General features: G+C 44.5%; 1 protein-coding gene across 3 annotated transcripts; it reads left to right on the top strand.

Moving 5' to 3' along the window:
• The first annotated feature begins 785 nt into the window (after positions 1-785).
• anln2 (anillin, actin binding protein 2) lies at positions 786-19,327 on the top strand. Of its 3 annotated transcripts, XM_062548269.1 has the most exons (23): positions 786-851; positions 1,558-1,619; positions 1,792-1,986; positions 2,197-2,330; positions 2,753-2,851; positions 3,613-3,675; positions 3,964-4,057; positions 6,411-6,814; positions 7,397-7,491; positions 8,020-8,149; positions 8,320-8,455; positions 8,863-9,027; positions 10,253-10,385; positions 12,090-12,138; positions 12,450-12,515; positions 12,836-12,868; positions 12,991-13,012; positions 13,494-13,606; positions 14,028-14,081; positions 14,420-14,506; positions 15,020-15,127; positions 17,071-17,210; positions 17,965-19,327. In XM_062548269.1, exons 2-23 carry the CDS (start codon positions 1,559-1,561, stop codon positions 18,134-18,136), a joined length of 2,553 nt encoding a protein of 850 aa, XP_062404253.1. In that variant the 5' UTR covers positions 786-851; position 1,558; the 3' UTR covers positions 18,137-19,327. The 3 variants fall into 3 exon arrangements, with proteins under 3 accessions (XP_062404253.1, XP_062404255.1, XP_062404254.1); XM_062548271.1 differs by lacking the exon at positions 3,613-3,675; XM_062548270.1 differs by lacking the exon at positions 14,028-14,081.
• The last annotated feature ends 4,650 nt before the right edge of the window (positions 19,328-23,977 follow it).

Below are 23,977 nucleotides of genomic sequence, written 5' to 3'. Positions count from 1 at the left end.
TGAAATACTGGTGACCACCGTGCATTAGAACTTCACTCAACTGGCATACAGCTAAATGTGCAAGAGTGTCAAGGTCATCACAAAATATACAGTTGTAATTCAATTCAATTTCCACAATGCTTTTTATTTAACTGATTAGAGGGAATACTATTTAGGGGTTTGAAGTAACTCTTTGGCCTTAAGGTTTATGGGATTTTAGGTATTTGGTTTTAAGACTTTCAAGACGTTCAATGTGTGTTGTGAATGTACACAGTAGGTAAGTGTTTTGTCAAACCACATCAGTAGGAGACACCTTACGGCAAAGCATGTTTATTTCTGTATTGAAGTTAATTTCCAATGACTTGTTGTTCCTGTTCACATAATGCCACCGCTATCTCACAGACTAAGGTAGCCTACCTTTTAAGATGAAGTTGTTAGCCATCCGGACGACTTTCTTGCGGTCGACCGCGGCATCGACAGTCCTAGTTGCCAAATACTGTCGAAGGGCAGCATAAAATGCCTAATTTGACATTTGAATGGATTATGGAAGTCCTTGAATGTATGAAACAGCCGAATTCTCGCCTGTGTACGCTTCTGATTTCACACACTAGAAAGGATGTTGAGTTGAGATCGTCTGTGAAACCGATGGGCTCTTTCTGTGGGTTTGGTTATTGTAGCAGTTTGCAAACGTAGTGCATTACTGCCATCTTCTGGTGGTATGGTGTGGTGACGCTGTGCGATGTGAATGCGACCGCCCCTATGGACCGCCCACCTCGGAGGTGACGTTTCAAACATAGGAAGGAAATCGCCGAAATAACCGCGGAGATTCAAAACTTCAAGAGGAGTGACCGAGTGACTGGAGTCGACATAAAGTAAGATACTTTTGTGCAAATATAGGATTAAGCAAATTGTTTCAGTATAACTTGTAACTAAATTAAATTGAAAAACTATTTATCCATATGGAACAGCCGTAGTGTTTACTACCTTACAGATATAACAAAGACGTAGATTGCCATTTTTAACAATGACTAACGTTGGGAAAATAGATGTCGAGAGCTAATCCTGTACTTTTGAAGCCCTAGGACACTTGTGTGTCAAACAAATGAGTTGATTTGTGTCTATGCGAGCAATATGTGACGTGGTTGCACATCGGTAGCAATCATTTACACGAAAGCAATACTTTACAGACTCCAGTTAGCTAGAGAGCTAGTTGTTGGCCTAGATAAACATGCTAAGCTGCTAACAAGCAAGAGAGCATCACGAAAGTTGTTGTTATTCATCAAACAGACAATCAGACACTTTTGTCCTTTTTAACATTAACCTTAACATTAACGATTGAGATCATTGTGCAATCAAGACATTGCAAAGTTTGATTACCTACGTGTTGGTAGGATCAGCGTGATATTAGCGCGATGGCTAGCGACTGATGTAACGTTGATGTGACATTTTTCTTGTGGCAACACCATTATTGTATGTGAGTGAGTGAGACACACTGTAAAAATATATGAGAGTAACCTGTCAGATGATTTGTTAATCTGGGCGTGATTGCATTTGTTTGTTTTGGCCCTCTCCCAACAGAATGACTGAACGCACAGAGTCTCTGCCAAAAAGGCAGAGGCAGTTGGAAATCACTGAGAGTGGTGAGTCTGTTTCAGTTACTGTCATAAAAACCTGTTTAAACCTGCTACCCATATACATTTTTTAATGGAAATGATTGACATGCGCTAGCTTGGAGCGTACTAGTAGCTTGGTATAGCACCCTGCAGACATTACTTTTCACAGACGTTAATGATAATGAATGTTGTGTTTTAGACTCTGACAATGAGATGAAACGGCGTCGCCTGACACCAGTGGAGAAAGAAAACCATAACCCAGGTTCACCCCGACCAAAGGCTCCCAGCACATCCCCACCACGCATGAGACAAACTGAACAGGAGCTGAAGCCTGACACCCCTGCCTTCCCCTCTATCCGCTCCCGGCTTCAGATGTTAAGCCAAAAACTCACAGGTGAGTGAGAAGTATCCCGGCAACAGGCAAAACATAGTGCCAGCAATACCTTCAAGTCTGAGTAAGTAGACATTGTAAATGCATTAGATTATGTGTCTTGTTCTGAGATTATTGTTGGTTCATTCATCTGTAGACATTCAGTCATTATAAGTGTGTGTGTGTGTGTGTGTGTGTGTGTGTGTGTGTGTGTGTGTGTGTGTGTGTGTGTAGGCTCGGAGCAGAATACTGTTCCCCCTCCACAGCAGGCCACCCCACGCTCCCTAAACAAGTTTGTCCGTGATGCCGAGCGGAAGCTCCAGACCTCAGAGAAGCCGAGCACCTCACAGGCTGCCTTCATGCGCCAGGTCTGAAGCTTATGCACCACCCTTAACAACATCTCCACCCGTCCCCTCACTCCACCTACATGCAAAGACACAATCATATACACACTTACCACTCATCAAAAGTATCTGGAGAAAGCGCTCAGTATACATGTGCGATAGTATCTGACACCATGGGTGCCTCTCATTCGTCTTTTTATCTGTCCTCCTGTCCTTCCTCGGTCCTCGTTCCTACAGATCTAGATAAAGAATGATGGGGCGAAAACAACGGTACCCTGGAAAGGTAGTCCATCCAATTTTATTTATAGATCAGTGGGAACGAGCCTAAAGGACAGAGGATCGAGGAGGGATGTTGAGAGAGGCCCAATGTCATATGCCAGTATTGATGTTAGTGCTGTTGTGTGTGGAGGTGCATCGTGGGTAAGAACTGTGCTTGATTCCTTCAGCAACGGGAGGAGGAGCTGCGCATATTAAACAACATACAACCTGTTGCTGCGAGCGCCTGGCAGAAAGGGACGACCAGCTCGGACCCAGGCCCATCCAAGGTGAGTGCTCCAAACAATGTGATGATGGGATGCCTGGAAATCACCCACAGTAATCGAGATGAATTATCAACAGAGGCATTTAGGGTTCTCTAACTTTTTGTACGCAGATTCTAGCTAGAACATTTTTTTTTTAATCACATACAGCAAACATCTCCTCATGGTCCTCCAGCTGCCTGTCCCCTGAATACACTGTAAAAAAAACATGGTCCCTGTGGATAGCCCATGCTCCAAAAATGGCAACAAACAGCCTGGTCCAGTCTGGGCCATGAAACATAATAAATGGTTGACTTGCAGCCAATCACAGATGAAATGCATGCTTATGACAGTTTCAGTTCCACGTGAGGGTGATGGAGGGGCGAGCTAGTTCTCTGTTTAGCTTGAAACGCAAAACAAAGCAAAACTGATGCCTCCCAACCGCACTTGGAGAACTTTAAGCCTTTTTATGCTTTGTTTGACGTCTGATAGCTACTGTGAAAATAGATGCAAAAGAACAGCTGTGCCTCTGTTACGCGCTCTGTTATCTCAACCTTAAGTCTCAACGCAAAGTCTAGCTGTACAGCCGATGGGAAAACATTCCCATAATTATATATGTACTTCCTGGTCTGCCAAAAGCGTAACCAGTCAGAAAACAAAACATAATTATCACAGTTCCAGTAGAAGACGTTTAGAGGAAAGACAAGAGAAGGCACTAATGGGGATTGTTCCGACGCAGTAGTGTGTTTAGTAGCAGCAGGTTCTGAGTTGCTGTGTTTCATCGAAAGGCTGATGCTGGACCCCCTCCCAAGCGAAGCCGAATCATCTGGCCCCCAGTGCAACACCAGGATGTAAGCTAACCTCAGAGCCACAGACCATTTGAAGAGCACTGGGTTGTGTGTAAACAACTAGACTCTCAACCACACAAGATTTGAATAACGCTGGGTTTGTTTTGTCGGGTTTAGTTAATCTAGGAGGTTGCACTGTCAGTCACGCCTATATCACGGTCGTGAACGTGGCACTTGCACACATCTGCTTGTGGTGATTTACACCTGTGGTGTCTGGCAATCAGTGATTTTGTGTGTGCCCATCAAGGTGTGTGTGTGGTTTGTGTGTGATTCCCATCGTTGTGTCTTCAGGACAAGGCAGGAGTGGACCTGTCATTCGCCTCCTCAGATGGTAACGTGACTCTGGCTCCCATCGATTTCTCCCAGGCGGAGGTGCCTGCATTAGGTGAGACGTGCCCCAATGCTAAATGCTAAACCCGGAGGTAGGATCGCTCATCCTGCTGCTGTTATCCACCTGTCAAGCTACCGTTATTGTATTGCAGCTTGTAGTCGCCATTATTGAAGAGGATATTATACTGTATATCCGTGTTCTGTGTAGGTTTTGTTGAATGTTAGCTGATATCGGTACTGTTGGTATTTTTTTTTTTTTAGTACCAAAGTGATCTGGAAAATTGGTCAGGATGCTGCAAAATCAGGAAACAGGCTTTATTCTTTGCAATGATGAGACAGTGATGCACCAAGGGAGAGACATGGTTTCACCAAGAGGCTTCACCAATATCTCACATGAGAAATACTAACTTTAAGAGAGTTACAAACACAGGGGGCGTGAATTGGAGGGCACAACTCCTAGGCGGTTGCTAATCAGGAGCACCCCAACTTGCACATGGCCAAAATGCTAGCAGCCATTGGTGACAAAAGGAGGCTGAAAGCCCCCCCCCCCCCCCCCCCCCCCCCTCCCCTCCCCCCATTCTTGCCCAACTAAATTATACAATGGAGAATCACACCTGGAATACACAAAGACGCAGGGCTGTAGTACTCGAGTCCGGACTTGGACTCGAGTCCGGACTCGAGTCCGGTTTTTTATGGTCTCGGACTTGTCTCGGACTCGCTGGTATTTGACTTGGACTTGTCTCGGTCTCGGCCACTGGTCTTGCTAAATATGGTTCTTGGTCTCGACCGAGTCCAGGCGTCTTTATTATGTTATTATATTCAAGGGAAGTAGGAGTACACCAGGGCTCGACATTAACGGTTGCCCAGTAGCCTTCTGAAGTAGCCAAACATGCGTGTGCGCAAGGCACCCCCTCCCCTAGAAGCCTGTGGCTGTGCGTCTTTTTCTCACACACACACGTATGCGCAGCAGTGCCATAAACAGCGAAATATGGCTGCTAGTTTAAGTGATGCTATTGTAACGCATAATAACAGGCTAATATCAAGTTGATTTGCTCTCTTGCATCTCTCAAATTTGTGTTGCTAACCTGTCTGGGCTATGGGATTTAGGTAATTTAGGCCTACTTTTGGGTTTACGTCAAGAAGAACGTTTAGAAGGCTACGCAACCTTGGCAAATTTTTACATCTGGAGAGAGCTCCTGCCATGACGCTAGCTCAGGTCATGTATGTCAGTCGTGTAGTGGTTACTAAAATCATTAATGAACATTAGAAGACACTTATCTCTTCTATGATCCCAAAAAGATTGTCTTCGACTTGTTATATTTTCGAACATTTATTTAATCTAATGATAGGCCTATAGAAAATTAATTGCACCTCTGATTCCATCCGTATACGCGTTATGCGCAACTATTATTGTATTCACTAGTGTAGACTGTGTAGGCTAATTACTCTCACCACGTATTTCTTAAAGTGACAGGCACTCAATTACAGGGTTCACCCAGCCTACCTACACACCATATTAAACATACTGTAGATACTGACAGTATGTATCCAAGACATTAAAGATATGCCTTATTTTAGTGCACAGAGTAAACTGAAATAAGAGGCCTTTAATAATGGGGCAACCATTTTTTTTGTATTTGGCAACCAAAACCTCATGCCTGGTTGACCAGTTGGCAACCACTTTTAAAAGCTAATGTTGAGCCCTGGAGTACACTAATACTGGTCATTCTTGTCTATGTCTGGAGTGAAGCTATATTGTAATTTAGTTAATTGATGTGATATCAAGGGTTATACTTACAAATCCTGGGTGTTGTGACACTGTTTTTGCTTTTAGATCAGCAAATAATAACCCAAAATGATTGTCTTTATACTGTCATGCATACAACTTGCTTTTTTCTGTCCTGGACTCGGTCTTGACTCGGACTCGAGTCTTTTGGACTCGGGTCTGTCCTGGACTTGAACCTCTTTGGACTCGGTCTTGACTTGGTCTCGACCGGTCCTGGTCTTGGACTTGTCTTGGACTCGATAAAGGTGGTCTTGACTACAGCCCTGCAAAGACGTCTAGATAGGCTCCCATTGAATTCTAAGAATTCAAGGAATAAACAAATGTTGATCTGACTGCAGACCACAGACACAAGAAATAGGTATGGGTACAGAAATCACAAATGACCTTATGCAAAAGGATGAGCTAGTTTATGATTGGACCTAAAGGTTGAGGACAGGAAGCAGAGGAAGATAGATGTGCAGGTGTCCAGCCTGAGCTTTTCGGGCAAAATCGAAGTTCGCCGGCAGATCAAGCAGGGTTCACTCAGCGTAATGGCAACTATGAATTGCCACGAATATTTACATAAATACAAATATTTTCATTTATTGATAGTATGTGGTTCATTCATTGATGTGTTTGATAGAGGCAACAAGCAGCACCCCCAGGGAGATGAACACCTCAGCCTTGCTGGACGAGATCTTCAAGGATGTATTGGAGGCTGCTCAACTTGATGAGATGGAGGAGGAGGAGGAGGAGGACGAGGACGAGGAGGAGGACGACGTGGTGAGGAAGGATGGTGCCAGCCCAACCGACAGGAAGGAGATTAAGAAGGAAAGGCAAGCAGAGGAGGAGGAACCCAAACAGGAGGAGGGTGAAGGAGAGCTAGACGGGGAGGAAGAGGAGGAGGAGAAAGCAGAGGTTAATGATGAAGATGAGGGCTACCCAGAGGACACCACAGATGACACTGATGATGAACTGCTTAAACTGCCCCCCAGCTGTATTCTGTCTCCCCTTAGTGAGTCAGTGGACAAGGTGGTCACGCCCCTGGTGAGCTCCCTAACACACACACACACACACACACACACACACCCACACACACACACACACACACACACACACACACCTCTGCAATTGTTGCATTTCAGTGATTGGCATATCAGCTGTCTGTCAACTGTGTTCATCACAAAGGGGAGATGGAGACACACTGTACAATAACTGCATGAATTAAAGAAACACTTCACCGTTTTTCATATTAAACTCTGTTATTCCCTTAACTAAGACCAGTTGATACTTGCCTCTCACGTTTCAATGCGTGCACTCGCGGGCTCTGTTTTGATCCTATTGACTGAACTGGGCTAGCTAAGTGCTATCAAAGTAGCGCCGCGCGCCAGAGCCAGTGAGTGCACGCATTGAAACGTGAGAGGTATGTATCAACTCGTCGGGAATAACGTAGTTTAATATGAAAAAATGGTGAAGTGTTCCTTTAAGAACAACCCATATGGCTTGCAATATGACATTTCGTTCTTCTGTAATTGAACCCATGCTCTACATGTACGTGTACTTGTACGTGTTTGTGGTTGTGGGTTGGGAAATGGTCCTCATCATAAGGTCTGATCTCCTTTCTCTCAGCGTTTGGCAGCTGCTGCCTCTGTCTCCGACCGCCTGTCCTTCCAGCTCACCTCTGAAGGGCTGAAGACCCCCACAGACACCCAGCCGCTCTACAGGTGACTGAGGGGACCACATCCGACACAGTGTCCTGTTCAGAGCATCCCCTACTGTATTACTGCTATGCACGCATAAAGTTTCATTTCATTTCATTTATTTTATTTATATGGACACTAGTGCACATTAATTAACACCATTGCACAATGACTGTGTGTGTCTGCATTAAAGCATTAAAGCATTAAAGATGTGCAAGAGATAATGAGGAAAAATATACATACGCCATGCTGTACAAATGGACTGGTTCAATGACTAAAATCACCATAATATTCCAAATACTTCAGACGTCACCATCACAGATGTAGATTAGCAACAATGTCATATTGAAATGGATTTTTAAATTATTATTTGAAAATGGATACTCTAACTCTGCCGCTTACTGACTGAGCAAAACAAACCTGTGGTTTTTAGTATTCAGTATTTAATCAGACCTCTCTAAACTTGGAACTTACTTACCTCAATCTTTGGGTTAGTAATTCTTCCTGTGTTAAGAATCAAATAAACACATTAAAATGTGTGTGTGTGTGCAGCATCGACGCGTATCGCTGCATGAGCCGCAGTGGACAGAAGCCTATGCAGAGTGTCACTCCGTGGAGGCGGGCCCCAGAAAAGCTCCGGCCCCCTACACAGCCATCCTTCACCACCAAGGAGAAGATTAAGGTGTGTGTGAGAGAGAGAGAGACAATTGTTTGAGACTTACCTACACAGCCCTTGTTGATTTCCATCAGTTTCACATCGAGGTGTGGGTTTGCATGTGTTGGTTTGCTGCTCATTCTGGCCTGTGTTGTGTGTGTGTGTGTGTGTGTGTGTGTGTGTGTGTGTGTGTGCAGGCCTACAAGGAGGAGGCTGCAAAGCTACAGACGGTGATTTCTCAGACGCTGCAGGCACTCAACTGCTGTGTGGACGAACAACACGGCAAAGGATCAGTGCAAGAGGCAGAGGCCGAAAAACTACTGCTCATCTCCAGTAAGATCCAGCACACACACACACACACACATATATACCTCTCATCCCTCCACTCTCTCGCGTGCGCGCACACACACACACACCTCTCATCCGTCCACTCACTCTCTCTCTCTCTCACACACACACACCCCTCCATTTCCTTACACACACACACACACACACCTCATCACTTTGATTGGATACCATATATGCACTGTATACTGTACATCCACGCACACAGAAAAAGAAACACTCACACTCTCTTCCTTTGTCTCTCTCTCTCTCTTACATATACTTCATTTCAGAGATGATGCACACACACACACACACACACACACACACACACACACTTTTTCTTATTCCTCATAACGTGTGTGTATACATGTGTATGTATGCCTTGTTAACCCTTTGGCCCCCTCTCTGTCCAGGTGAGAAGCGTGAGGCCCTGCTGTCTGAGATTGGCCGTCTGGAGGGGAACCCCGAGGGGGGTGAAGACGACCCCAGCGCCCCCCCACAGCCCTGCAGAGGCTCCGTCTGCATCAACGAGGTGCACCTGCCCCTCAAGGTGGACTTTGTCTGCTCCGCCCGCCACGGTAACCAAGACACAGCGACAACACACACCGTATCCAACGCCTCAAAATCAAGACACAGCGACAGCACACACCGTATCCAACGCCTCAAAATCAAGACACAGCGACAGCACACACCGTATCCAACGCCTCAAAATCAAGACACAGCGACAGCACACACCGTATCCAACGCCTCAAAATCAAGACACAGCGACAGCACACACCGTATCCAACGCCTCAAAATCAAGACACAGCGACAGCACACACCGTATCCAACGCCTCAAAATCAAGACACAGCGACAGCACACACCGTATCCAACGCCTCAAAATCAAGACACAGCGACAGCACACACCGTATCCAACGCCTCAAAATCAAGACACAGCGACAGCACACACCGTATCCAACGCCTCAAAATCAAGACACAGCGACAGCACACACCGTATCCAACGCCTCAAAATCAAGACACAGCGACAGCACACACCGTATCCAACGCCTCAAAATCAAGCGCCGGGATCTTGGGTGCCTCTCATTATATGCCTCCTCGATCCTCGATGCTCGATCCTCGAGGGGCGTTCCCACTGATCTATAACTAACACTGGATAGACTATCCCATTGTTCCCCCCCATCATTCTTTATGTAGATCAGTGAGGATCGAGGCATCGAGGAGCGAGGGAGGACGTATAAACGCTGCATGAAATGCACCCCTTGACTCCAAAGAGCCTGGCTCATTAGTGTCTATAGCCAGTCATAGGAATGGTGCTTGATCACACCCACAAACCAGGCGACTAGGAAACTACTCTTAGAATATGGCATGCATGGTGTAGACTAGAGGATGCAAAGATGATGTGTTCTTCTATGGCACATTCATCCAGGTATGTGGAACTCTACGACATGTGATATACTGTAGGAGGAGTAATCAGTTGAAGTGTAGCGCATAACCAAACCAGACCAGACCAGACCAGACAAAGTCAGGCCCCCAGATATAGTGGCTACTGATGATACATGTCTCTTCATCAGAGTAACAACAACGTGCATTTATATAGTGCCGTATCAAGGCACTCAAGCCACTTTGCAGTGAAGGGGGAACCCTCAGGGAATGAGCGTATGGAATGGGAATTAATGCATTCATTCTCAGGGAGTGAATGCACGAGCCATGCACCTGATAATGGAGTGGTGCAGTGGTGGTTTGTGAGGTTTTTAAATTATTATTATTATCATTATTATTGATAAGTATTTATTTATCTCTAGCTGGTCGGCCCACTCACTTCTTCTTCATGCTGTTCCGCTACGGCCCCACCAACGTCATGGCAACGCGCCTCGCCACGGCCGCAGACGCAGACGCCGACGGAGACACCATCTCCTTCTCCACCCTCATCACGCTGTGAGTCTACACACACACACACACCATCTCCATCTCCACCCTCATCACGCTGTGAGTCTACACACACACACACACACACACACACACACACACACACACACACACACACACACACACACACACACACACACACACACCATCTCCTTCTCCACCCTCATCACGCTGTGAGCGCCCACACACACACACACACACACACACACACACACACACACACACACACACCATCTCCTTCTCCACCCTCATCACGCTGTGAGCGCACACACACACACACACACACACACACACACACACCATCTCCTTCTCCACCCTCATCACGCTGTGAGCGCCCACACACACACACACACACACACACACACACACACACACACACACACCATCTCCTTCTCCACCCTCATCACGCTGTGAGCGCCCACACACACACACACACACACCATCTCCTTCTCCACCCTCATCACGCTGTGAGCGCCCACACACACACACACACACACACACACACACACACACCATCTCCTTCTCCACCCTCATCACGCTGTGAGTCTACACACACACACACACACACACACACACACCATCTCCTTCTCCACCCTCATCACGCTGTGAGTCTACACACACACACACACACACACACACACACACACCATCTCCTTCTCCACCCTCATCACGCTGTGAGTCTACACACACACACCATCTCCTTCTCCAGCCTCATCACGCTGTGAGTCTACACACACACACACACACACACACACCATCTCCTTCTCCAGCCTCATCACGCTGTGAGTCTACACACACACACACACACACACCATCTCCTTCTCCAGCCTCATCACGCTGTGAGTCTACACACACACACACACACACACACACACACACACACACACACACACACACACACACACACACACACACCATCTCCTTCTCCAGCCTCATCACGCTGTGAGTCTACACACACACACACACACACACACACACACCATCTCCTTCTCCAGCCTCATCACGCTGTGAGTCTACACACACACACACACACACCATCTCCTTCTCCAGCCTCATCACGCTGTGAGTCCACACACACACACACACACACACACACACACACACACACACACACACACACACACACACACACACACACACACACACACACACACACACACACACACACACCATCTCCTTCTCCAGCCTCATCACGCTGTGAGTCTACACACACACACACACACACACACACACACCATCTCCTTCTCCAGCCTCATCACGCTGTGAGTCTACACACACACACACACACACCATCTCCTTCTCCAGCCTCATCACGCTGTGAGTCCACACACACACACACACACACACACACACACACACACACACACACACACACACACACACACACACACACACACACACACACACACCATCTCCTTCTCCACCCTCATCACGCTGTGAGTCCCCGCACACACGGCACTGACGCCAGATCCATTGGCCATCACAGGAACAGTTACTCTATGAGCACCACTCAGCCGCCATACACTGAGATTACACAACTGGAGGGGTCACACACACATACACACACCATTGGAACTAATACAACTGGAGGCATTCACTTTCCAACTGATGCGTTCACTTTGGATGTCTTTGTGTACCACGTTCACACAGTTGTATCAGGCCTGAGTGCTCAGTTAAATTGCTAGCGATTGTTGTTTGTCTTGTATGTTTCAGACACAACATCCGCTCCACTTTCGAGATCGATGTGGAGGTCTACAGCATGGTGAGTGTGTATGTGCGCGCGCGCGTGTGTGTGTGTGTGTGTGTGTGTGTGTGTGTGCGCGTAATATGCAGGCAGGCACTCAGTCACCAAAAGGAAATTACTGTATCATTGTTATTGAATTTGTTTGTTTGTGTAAGTTTGCACAGGTCATTGCACAGGTTAAATGTAATGCGTAATCTTAAAATGAACTCTGACAAAAGCGGTCACATGGTTGAATTGACACTTCACAACATTTTTCTCCATTAATCACATTAATGAGTGTGCCCTCCCTGTGCTTTCTCTAATGTCCTCCGTCTTCATTGTGCCTCTAGTCTGACACCCCAAACTCCTTCTGCGAGGACAGCCTTCAGGTGTACCGCAGACACAACAAACAAAGGGTGAGTCGAGCGAAATCGCGTCGACGTGTGTATGGAAGTATACAGCTCTGGAGAAAAATGAGGAGACCACGTCACATCTTTCTGACGTTATCCTACGGTTGCTGAGTGACATGCGAATGCCTTGACAGTCATTTTCAAAATTCAGAGACCATTGCAAATTTAAACATGACTGACAGTCGAAGAAGTTGACGCTCCGTCCGCAACCGTTGTATGACATCAGAAAAATGTGCAGTGGTCTCTAAATGTTTTCCAGAGCAGTATACAGTATACATTATATCAGGCACCACATCTTATAACTGTCATCCATTGCTCTTCCACAGGTCACCCCCAGGAAACTGCTCAACACATTGAAGGTACATGAAGCAGTGGAGTCAGACATTTTAAGACCATATACATTTCAATTAAGACTGTATATGAATGATATTTTCAGTAATAGTTGGACTAATTCTGCCTTCTTTCTTTTTGCTTTTGACAGAGAACCCACCAGCAAGCAGTTGGTATGTCTGGGTTGTGTGCTGCTTCTTGTCTTACACTTGGTAGTCAAGTCAAGTCAGTTTATTTCTATAGAACATTTAGCGCAACATATTTTACCTAGAGTGAGTGTAGTGTAGTGACTATGGGTGCCTCTCATTTAGTCTTTTACACATCCTCCCTTCCTTCCTCGGTCCTCATCCTCACTGATCTACATAAAGAATGATGGGGCGGCAACAGTGGGATAGTCTATCCAGAGTTAGTTATAGATCAGTGGGAATGAGTCTGGAGGATCGAGGAGAGAGGTTGAGAGGCACCCTATGACTTTGTAGTGACTATGTTGCCTTCCTTGCTGCTCCAAGTGCTTGCTTGAGGTGGTTTTAGGTTTGGGCCTCTGCAAAGTACAGTACCTTTTGAGGCATGATATGTTGTTGTTAACAGTTTATTAATAAGTTCAATTGAATTGAGTTGAATTCACTTCACCCTGCGTTTCATCTGGGTCCCCAGCTGCTGTCATGCCAAACAACCTGTGTGCCAATCGACCCAGCAAGTTCTCCCTCGTGGGATGCCACAAAATCACACTGGCATCACTGGGGCAGAGCAAGTTTCCCCTGGACAAGGTACCACACACACACACACACACACACACACGTCATACACACATTCATTCCCATCAGTTCACATATTGTGTTTGCCCATCAGTGTTTGCGTGATAATCCATGCTCTCTATGGAATGTGTGTGCGCAAATACAATGTCACGTGTGGCTCTGCATCATACATTTGATTGGCCACTCACTAACACAACACTTGTATGTCTAATCAGTATGTCTTTATTTTTGTATGTTTTGTACAGTAAATTTGGTGTGGTGTGGTGTGTTGCACTGTGGTGGGGTGGTGTGGTCATCTCTCTCTGTCTTGCTGTCTCTCTCTCTCTCTCTCTCTGTCTCTCTCTGTCTTTCTCTCTCTCTCTCTCTCTCTCTTTCTATCTATCTATCTATCTATCTATCTATCTATCTATCTCTCTATCTTTTCCTCACCCAGATGAAACTTGAAGGCAAAATCAGGAAGCTGTTGGGGGATGAGTTTCAGGATAAGGTTCCACATTAACTCTTTCTTCTGCACTTACTCTTATACATGTTTGAGAGGATGTATTGCGCATCTTGTACCTAGCTGAAGATAATTAAGACTGAATTGGCTACAGATATTATACTCTCAAACTGGTGATATGGTTCAACACAAATAGTGTTCAAATGACAAGCACCCACAGTTACTCACACTATTTATCTTGAACCATATTCGCTTTATACTTTTGTATGTTATAATATTTGTATATGATTTACAAGTAAAGTTTTTAATCAAATATACATAAAGTAACTATTATCCCCCTCTCTCTGAAGTTAAGTTAAGTTAACGTCCCTCGCTGTCTTTATCAGGTGCCATTCCTGTCTCCTCTGGAAGGACATATTCGCCTGCAGATCCAGAGCGAGTTTCACTCTGAAGTGGAGCACCATGGTTTCCTGGTGAGTGTTTGTTATTAGCAGTACCTTGTGCACTGATGATCCCTCAGTAGTTACTTTACGAGGAATGCAGGGCGTTGTGTAGTGCTTTAGGTCCCTGAGCTGTACATACTCTTGTGTCACCACTGACTGACTGACAGACGGTAAAGGGCCGTTCACACCAAGAACGATAACTATAAGGATATCTAGAAACAAATATGTCTCTTGTTAATAGGAATGACAACGTTCACCCACAAACTATAACGATAATGACATGAAGAACGATATCGTTGGGATCACGTTCAGACCGATTTTCAGAACGATGAAAAGCTAACAGCCAATCAGAAGCAATACAATTTTAGGCATCACATTCATTAGCACGAGGAGATACTTTTTCGATCGTTGGTCAGTGTGGACGCTTTTATCGTTATGGTTATAGTTAACGTTATCTGTGTGAATGCCGCTTAACATTTAAGCGGCATTCACGCAGATAACAATAATAACCCTGATTGACCAGTCTGTTGTTTGTGTCCGTAGACCATGTTTAAGGACATCAGGGGCCTGGGCTCCTGGCATCGGCTCTTCTTCGAGCTGAAGGATACCTGTCTGTTCTACTGGAACCATCCCAACGAGAGGGACAATAAGGTAGACACCTGTAGCCTCCTTTAGCCAGCACTGTAACTGACCGGGACAATAAGGTAGACAGCTGTAGCCTCCCCTTTAGCCAGTACTGTAACGGAGAGGGACAATAAAGTAGACACCTGTAGCCTCCTTTAGCCAGTACTGTAATGGAGAGGGACAATAAAGTAGACACCTGTAGCCTCCTTTAGCCAGTACTGTAACGGAGAGGGACAATAAGGTAGACAGCTGTAGCCTCCCCTTTAGCCAGTACTGTAACGGAGAGGGACAATAAGGTAGACACCTGTAGCCTCCTTTAGCCAGTACTGTAACTGACCGGGACAATAAGGTAGACAGCTGTAGCCTCCTTTAGCCAGTACTGTAACGGAGAGGGACAATAAGGTAGACACCTGTAGCCTCCTTTAGCCAGTACTGTAATGGAGAGGGACAATAAGGTAGACAGCTGTAGCCTCCTTTAGCCAGTACTGTAACGGAGAGGGACAATAAGGTAGACAGCTGTAGCCTCCCCTTTAGCCAGTACTGTACCGGAGAGGGACAATAAAGTAGACACCTGTAGCCTCCTTTAGCCAGTACTGTAACGGAGAGGGACAATAAGGTAGACAGCTGTAGCCTCCTTTAGCCAGTACTGTAACGGAGAGGGACAATAAGGTAGACAGCTGTAGCCTCCTTTAGCCAGTACTGTAACGGAGAGGGACAATAAGGTAGACAGCTGTAGCCTCCTTTAGCCAGTACTGTAACGGAGAGGGACAATAAAGTAGACACCTGTAGCCTCTCCTTTAGCCAGTACTGTAACGGAGAGGGACAATAAAGTAGACACCTGTAGCCTCCTTTAGCCAGTACTATAACGGAGAGGGACAATAAAGTAGACACCTGTAGCCTCCTTTAGCCAGTACTGTAACGGAGAGGGACAATAAAGTAGACACCTGTAGCCTCCTTTAGCCAGTACTGTAACGGAGAGGGACAATAAGGTAGACACCTGTAGCCTCCTTTAGCCAGTACTATAACGGAGAGGGACAATAAGGTAGACACCTGTAGCCTCCTTTAGCCAGTACTGTAACGGAGAGGGACAATAAGGTAGACAGCTGTAGCCTCCTTTAGCCAGTACTGTAACGGAGAGGGACAATAAGGTAGACACCTGTAGCCTCCTTTAGCCAGTACTGTAACGGAGAGGGACAATAAGGTAGACAGCTGTAGCCTCCTTTAGCCAGTACTGTAACGGAGAGGGACAATAAGGTAGACACCTGTAGCCTCCTTTAGCCAGTACTGTAACGGAGAGGGACAATAAGGTAGACACCTGTAGCCTCCTTTAGCCAGTACTGTAACGGAGAGGGACAATAAGGTAGACACCTGTAGCCTCCTTTAGCCAGTACTGTAACGGAGAGGGACAATAAAGTAGACACCTGTAGACTCCTTTAGCCAGTACTGTAACGGAGAGGGACAATAAGGTAGACACCTGTAGCCTCCTTTAGCCAGTACTGTAACGGAGAGGGACAATAAAGTAGACACCTGTAGCCTCCTTTAGCCAGTACTGTAACGGAGAGGGACAATAAGGTAGACACCTGTAGCCTCCTTTAGCCAGTACTATAACGGAGAGGGACAAAAAGTAGACACCCGTAGCCTCTCCTTTAGCCAGTACTGTAACTGGGCAATTTACACCAGAGACCTTTTTAAAGCATTTTTCTGTAACCCCTCTGACGTTTGTATGTTGTCGGTGATAGAATTTCATTAGAATCAGTGTATCCATTTACACCAGCAGCGTGTTAAACCCCAGCCCAGCCCAGCCCAGCCCAGCCTGAAAATTATAGAGAGGCTGTTTGTATTGTGTTGGCCCTAAAGGCAACAAGTTTTACCATTTACTGCATGTGTGTGAGCAAAAGTGTGACCTTCTAATTTACTCAGTGAATGTGTTCACCACAATTAAATCTCTGTGGCTGTGTTTCCCCTGACAGCCTGCAGAGGGCATTATTTCCCTCTCCGACTTCAAGAGCCAGTCAGTGCGGCCAGTCAAGATGGACTCCTGCGCCCGGCCCTTCACCTTCGAGCTGGTGAGCCGGACGCAGCAGGAAGAGGACACATCCTCACTCACCAAGTCAGTCTGCCGTGTGGCCTCTGTCTCTTATCTCTGGCTTTTTATGACACGATTATTCATTCATATCTATTACCTTTTTTTATGATCTAAATTTGTGCTTGATGACCATGTTCTTGAAAAGTTTAGAGATGTTGAAAAAAATCACTGTCAAGCACACACAAAGCAGGGTGGGAAAACGTGGGAAAACACACAGAGTTAATCCTACAGTGGTGTCCCATGGGAGACACTTTTTCTGTCGTCGATGAGGTGGAGGAGGAGGAGGAGTAGAGGAGAATTGAAACAAAGTGCCCAGCTTTACTTTTACTGAATGGTCTCTGATGCTCCATCGTTAGATTAGGTTAGGTTAGGTTGGATTAGATTAGATTAGATTCAACTGTATTTGTACTTGAGTACAAGTACAAAGACAACAAAATGCATTGACTAACCAGAAGTGCAAAAAGCAGAAAAGTGCGATGCGATGTAGAAAGTATGGACAGATGGTGCATAGGCAGGACAAGAAATATAGTGCAGTTAAGTATGCAGTAGTTATGTAATAGCTAAGTATGTAGTTAGTATGCAGTTGGCTTACAGTAGGTGGTTTTGAGTAATATAAATGTAATAGAAATATATGTAGTGTAGTTTAGTTAGTTAGTGAATGGCCTGTGCTGCTCCAGTTTTAGATTAGATTAGATTAATGTAAATTAAAAAGTTATATAATTTAAATATAAATATGTGCATCTTATTTGCTTACTGAATGGCCCCTGCTGCTCCACAGGCGCTGGTTTGCAGCAGACACCCAGGAGGAGCGTACGGTGTGGATGGAGCGGCTCAACCAGGCCCTGCTCGACATCCACACTTGGACCCCGGCATCGCCGATCCAGGACCAGGGCCCGGCCCGCTCCATGAGTACAGTGTCCAGCGACAGCATCAGAGAGAGCACACTGTAGCCGCTACACTCACTCTCTCACACACACACACACACGGTCCTGCACCAGGCAGAGCACGCGGTGGCCACAACACACACACACACACACACACACACACACACACACACACATACACACACACACAGTCATGGGGCACATGGGAATGGGGAAAATAAAATAATAATAATCATAATTCAACACTATGGAAAGGAACACTAGAATAATATATATTTATATGAAGAATGGAATGTAAAGGGAATGGAAATGCATGAAATACGCAATAGAATGTTTCATCATCTCCTATCGTATGCACTTCATGGGTATTGCAGAAGTACGGTATAGGAAGGATTCGTACTACAGGGCCACCTAATGGAGAGTGAAGGTTTATTCACTGATCGGTAGCTTTTCGGCAGCCTCGGAGGCCTCAAGGGTCATCCAGATCGATGCTACCGTCAGTAGAACCCAGGAATTCTGGGAAGAGGAAGTGACTTAATATTATTAATAATCAATAAGGCTGACACTACCGTTTCCAACCGTGTTGCATTAACAGTTGAAGAGGGACAAGACTTCATGAGTTTTATAAATCATGCTGAGTCAAGTACGATGTAAACTGAAAAAAGAAAATGATAGACTTTGGGAAACTGACATTAAAGTAAGGCCAAAAGTGTTCACAGTGCAATTACTTTCTAGGTAAAATGTTAAACGTCTGGTATTATTCTTTTTGCTTTATTTCCTTTATCCTACTTGTATCCTATTTACTTTTATAAGTAGTATTTGCTGCTGTAGTGAATGTAGATTACACCCTTACGTGAACTGAACTGGACTTGGACTGTTATCTTTGTAGGACAAGATACAGTGGGGAGAAAATGTATTTGATACCATGCTAGAGTTGCCTAAAAAGAGGAATATAAAATCATCATTTGACAATAAATCTTAATGTCTTAATTAAAAAAATGAGTATCATTCAAAATGATTGAAGAATGTATCGTAAATAAATAGCATGGTATCAAATACATTAGCATGGTATCAAATACATGTGCTCCCCATTGTATTTCATGTTGGACATAACAAAAACACACAACATTGTAGAAATTACATATGTGGGAGAGACTGTCATACATTGAGACCTTTATACTCTATAAGGTTCATACCTTTATATCTATGTCTCTGTTGTATTGGCGTCCAATTAAATTCAAATTTGATCAAAGCTGATCTCGTGTTTTTATGTTTGTTTTAATTTTATACATTTAATATAGTTCTAGTCTTTTTGATGGCCTATATTTGAAACCTGTGCAGACATCCTGTAGAATAAGCTCCATGTATTGTGGTGATATCAATCTAATCCAGACCAGTGAATTTGTTTGAAGAGGTGGCGATGTGTGCCTCGATTTGAGCTGACACTGAGAGTCAATGTCTTGTTTTGTCATATCATGTCATGTGTGAGGTGCAGGCCTAGGATAGTTATTTAGTTTGTAGGAAGTAGAGATGCTCCGATCAGCATTTTTGGGGCCGATCACCGATTACCGATCATCAAAATCATGATCGGCCGATTGCCGATCACTGCCGATCACAGAATGGCAGGGGAATGAGAGTCTTTTAACAATAGTCTAGCAGAGTTTGCATCATTTGTAGAAATTAAACTAACTATGAATTAATGTAAGTGGCATAAAAGACAGTAGGCCTATAGGCTAGTCAAGATGTTGAAGAACCACCATTTATCGATTTGTATTTAGAAAATGAAATAACTTTGGCCATCTTTTCCAAATATGCAGCGAGACATAAAATGATTTCATACAAGGAGGGGGTCAGGCAGACCAACACACAGATCACCTAAATGGGATGGGACCAAATTACATTGCCTAGGCTACTTGAAAAGTATAGCTTCTAAATAGACTGACTACATTAAATGAAAAACGTGTAACATCAAAACCTACTGCCTCAAAGTGCAAAACTATGGCCTTTTCTCTGTTCCAAATCACCCCAAAAAAGAAATAATGTAAGCTAGGCCTACTATAAGCAATAAATTGCAAGTCTTTTTTATCTTGGAATCCCCCATGACTGAAACATGCCGTTAAATGCCACCAGTTTGAGTCAATAAAGTGCGCTGTTAAGCTAGCAGGGACATTGGACAGGCGTCTGCGCTTGGGAAGCAATGCCTATTCTTCAGCTTGTCAATGTGGTTTGGTAACGCGGGGAGATACACATTAGGCTAGTATTTTATGCCTGCGGGGTAATATCGTGGATCAAGGCAGGTTAGGGCCGACTTACATTGCGCGATATTGCCATGTTTTCACAGTCGATGAATAAATATCCAAAGTCGGGACAGAAATCATGGTGCGGCGCGCTCCCGTGTACTCGTTTAATGTAAGGTGTTAATTGCAAGCGGTTGTAAGCCAGTCGGAGTCTTTTTCTAATTCTGCCGTTACAACAATATCAAACATGTCTGATATTATCGCATGTCTGCATAGTCTGTGACTAGTTTGTAACTTAAAACTCTATGATTTGTCTTTAGATGTGAGAGTCTGACTGTCTTTCAAAAATCTTTTAGGCTACAGATATTTGCAAAATCGTAACTGGGCTTTATCCTCCACAACGAAATAGAGGTTGTTCGAGGAGGCAAATTAATTCTGAACGTAATGCCTTTCCATGTTATCATCCCTATCGTTAGTAGCCTAGGCCTACAGTCGGCTGATTGAAGGATGGGGAAGTTGGCTGGTTTAGTTTCTCATACCCGACATATTCAGTTGTCCGTCAGTGGTGTTAAAACGTCTTTGGTGGCTTCCACCTCGAGGGATTTCAGCACGACATACATTGCATATGGTTAATTTTACACTGAACCTTTAGCCTATGTTTGCCACTGCAAGCTCCTCTCTACTCTAGGCTGTTGTGTGCCTGTGCGCTGCGCCTGCAGGTGAAAAAATGTCACGCAAGTAATTTACTGTAGGTCACATGATCGGCTTTTTTGATCGGCGCTTTTGAGCTTCACCGATCAAGCCATTTTTAGCCAATATCGGCCGATCATGATCGGCGGCCGATCGATCGGAGCATCACTAGTAGGAAGTAAGGTTGTAGATTATTCCCCATGGATACATTGTAGACTGGAGAATGAAGGATCAGGATTCCAATTCATTTCCATAGCTTGTCTATGGAAACCTAGAGTTTGTCAAGGTCTCAGACACAGCCCAGAACTCACACAGGTCATTTAAGTCCTCTATCGGGCTTCTTTATGTGCACCCTATCAAACCACCTACCACTTACTTAGATCTTTAACAAGTATGAGGTCTTGAATTATGAATATCTGCAGGTTTGATGGTTGACTGGCCATGAAAACCAGTGCATCCCTTTAATTCCATTTTCACAATTGCTAAAACACTTAACTTTTGGACAAAGCACTAAACAGTTTTCACACACATGTAAAAACACCATTCACAGATCTCATAGACTTTTTTGCTAAACTCATTTTCTCAACACATGCTCATGCAATAAAACACATTTTGCATTGAGATGTCCTTGTGGTGCATAATGGTAACCACAAGTGCAAAAGGTAAACACAAAGGAAGCACAAATGCCATTTGTTAAACACAACGACTCACTTCTTTCAAGTGGTGTGACAGCCAATATAAGCTATAGTTCAGAGGAGTGTAGGTTGCAGGTGCAGGAACAATGCAGGTTCATATCAACAATGGACAGAAAATATCAGTGAGGCATTCAGAGTACATTGTAGGCAGTAGACTGCCTACTCCTCATTTACAGTATTGAAATGCCAGTCTTTCCGGGATACATATGGTCTTATTGCTAAAAAAAAAACCCACATTGTTTTTACCTTCCACTATTTTATAAAAACTTTTAACACAAACCCCCATTCTCAGTACTTTATTTTTTACTGGTGAATCCACTGAGTTATGTTTTGTTTCATTTTAAATGCAAAATGCATTTACTGTATTGTATGGGCATTTCTCTTTGGAAGCTATATGAGCTACATAAACAGTGTTTTTTTTTTTATGTAGGCCTAGTTTGAAATGACTGCTTCGTAGTGTTTTCATTTTGACTGCTTTGTGAATGATCTGTAGACAATGTTGGGTTTGAGCACACCACAGGTAGGCCTACAACTGTTTTGAGGCAATTGTTCAGATTTGCAGAAGTTGTCAGGTTTTCTGAATGTAGTTTGAGATTTGGGGGTTGAGTTTATGGTTTTGAAAAATGGGTGGAAGGTTCCAGAAAACGTGCTTTAATGAAAATCTGTAAAGAATTAGACTTAGAAAGGGAATTAAAACGGCAGATAAATAGTAATAAAACAAATCATCATTCATCGTCCTATCGTGGCTCATATTAGGGCCTATTATTTATTTATTTCGGCCTATCCCGTGCTCCGTGGTGAAATGCCTTACCCAGCAATATGTGCGCAGCCTGTTGTGCACACAGCTACTCGCGCCCAGACGCGCGCGATGGCACTGCCACTGCGCACTCTGTCTGCGGACCTCTCCACCTGCCGGACGACGAACACGGAGTTGAGCGAATGCAGCTCTTTAGAGTTTATCGACGACCCGCAGCCAGATACAGATGTGTCCGCCTCAAGAACTCCACCAACTGGTAATATGATTACGATTCATAGTTTATATACTCGCGTAGGAGATGCTTGCTCACACTTGCTACCGCCGCTGAATTTGAAACAAACCAAAACTCTCGTCTTGTCTCGGCAACTCAAAACTGATTTTTTTTTTTTTTATGGTTTCTTGCCGTTGTAGGTACTCGTTGATATAAATAGACCCTACATGTGTCATGTTTTGCCTCAGGTGATGTACTCAGTGATTATATCATGTGTGGTAATATGAGCGAAATGTGTCATGTTAGCGATACTACAGTATAAGTGTTCCTCACGGGAATCGTAAAGAATTTGTTTTGGAATGAGTGTGGAGAGGCAGGGGGTCTCTCACTCTGCAACTGTCCTACATGCAACTTGAGTGCATTTGTTTGTGTTGCAGTTTGTGTTGCAATGTTTTACAGTCGATTTGTGAATTACAGCAGCACTACCTGAAGTAGCCTACGGAAACATTCAGTCTGAAGTAACTCCTTAGAATAATTATTTGTATGATAATCGCTCAGACCTTATAATTAAAATAATCTATTAAAATGTAAAAATCTCATCGCTCATTGTAACACATTGTAATGGAATGTAATCAGTCTGCTGGCCAGATGCTCTGAGCGTGTAGCCATGGAGTAAGCCTCTGTTTTGTTTCTGAATAATGTGTGTGGAGGCTGGGCTGCTCATCCATGTGCCTATAATTACCCAGGCTGCACAGCATTGTTATGGCTCAAGTCCTGGAGTTCCAGAGTGCCCACTGATCTGATGCCTCTGGTGCATTCAGAACTCAGAACTGGTATTGTAATGGTGAACGTATCAGAAACATCCTTGAACTGTTGCTTGTGTTTTCCGTATTACTTATGTTGATTTGATGGAGGAAGACATTTATGTGATGTATCTAACCCAGCAAGTGTAAAGTCTTGTAGTGTTTGCTCACTGCTTGGCGGTATTACAGTCCTCATATCCGGTAGAGATTTGAGTACTGCGAATACTCCCTCCCTTTAGAAATCGAGTCTGGTTTACTGTCTATGTGTCTGTCAGTTCTTCTTTCGTCCCTCTGACATGTTAAATGAGGGAATGTGGGTAGCTGGCTTTAAATGCATTAAGCAACACTAAGATGGCCTGTCTATTTTAATCAACCCGTCATTAACAAATTATATTTTCATTGCAGCTATGCTGATGGAAGAGGTTTTGGTCAGATGCGCAGTGGCAGACCTCCATAGAGCACATAAAGATGTAATCAGGACATATCAATTATACTCAGCTCCAGGAAAGCCATT

The sequence above is a fragment of the Sardina pilchardus genome, chromosome 10, assembly GCF_963854185.1.
Source record: "Sardina pilchardus chromosome 10, fSarPil1.1, whole genome shotgun sequence".
NCBI classification, from domain to species: Eukaryota; Metazoa; Chordata; class Actinopteri; order Clupeiformes; family Clupeidae; genus Sardina; species Sardina pilchardus.
This window is presented reverse-complemented; position numbering and strand designations above follow the sequence as displayed.

Bases quoted from the DNA above. Each gene is read 5' to 3' on its own strand.
- anln2 (XM_062548269.1), top strand. From the start codon at position 1,559: ATGACTGAACGCACAGAGTCTCTGCCAAAAAGGCAGAGGCAGTTGGAA. The intron at 1,987-2,196 runs GTGAGTGAGAAG...GTGTGTGTGTAG, and splicing joins GTTAAGCCAAAAACTCACAG to GCTCGGAGCAGAATACTGTT. The intron at 9,028-10,252 runs GTAACCAAGACA...ATTTATCTCTAG, and splicing joins TGTCTGCTCCGCCCGCCACG to CTGGTCGGCCCACTCACTTC.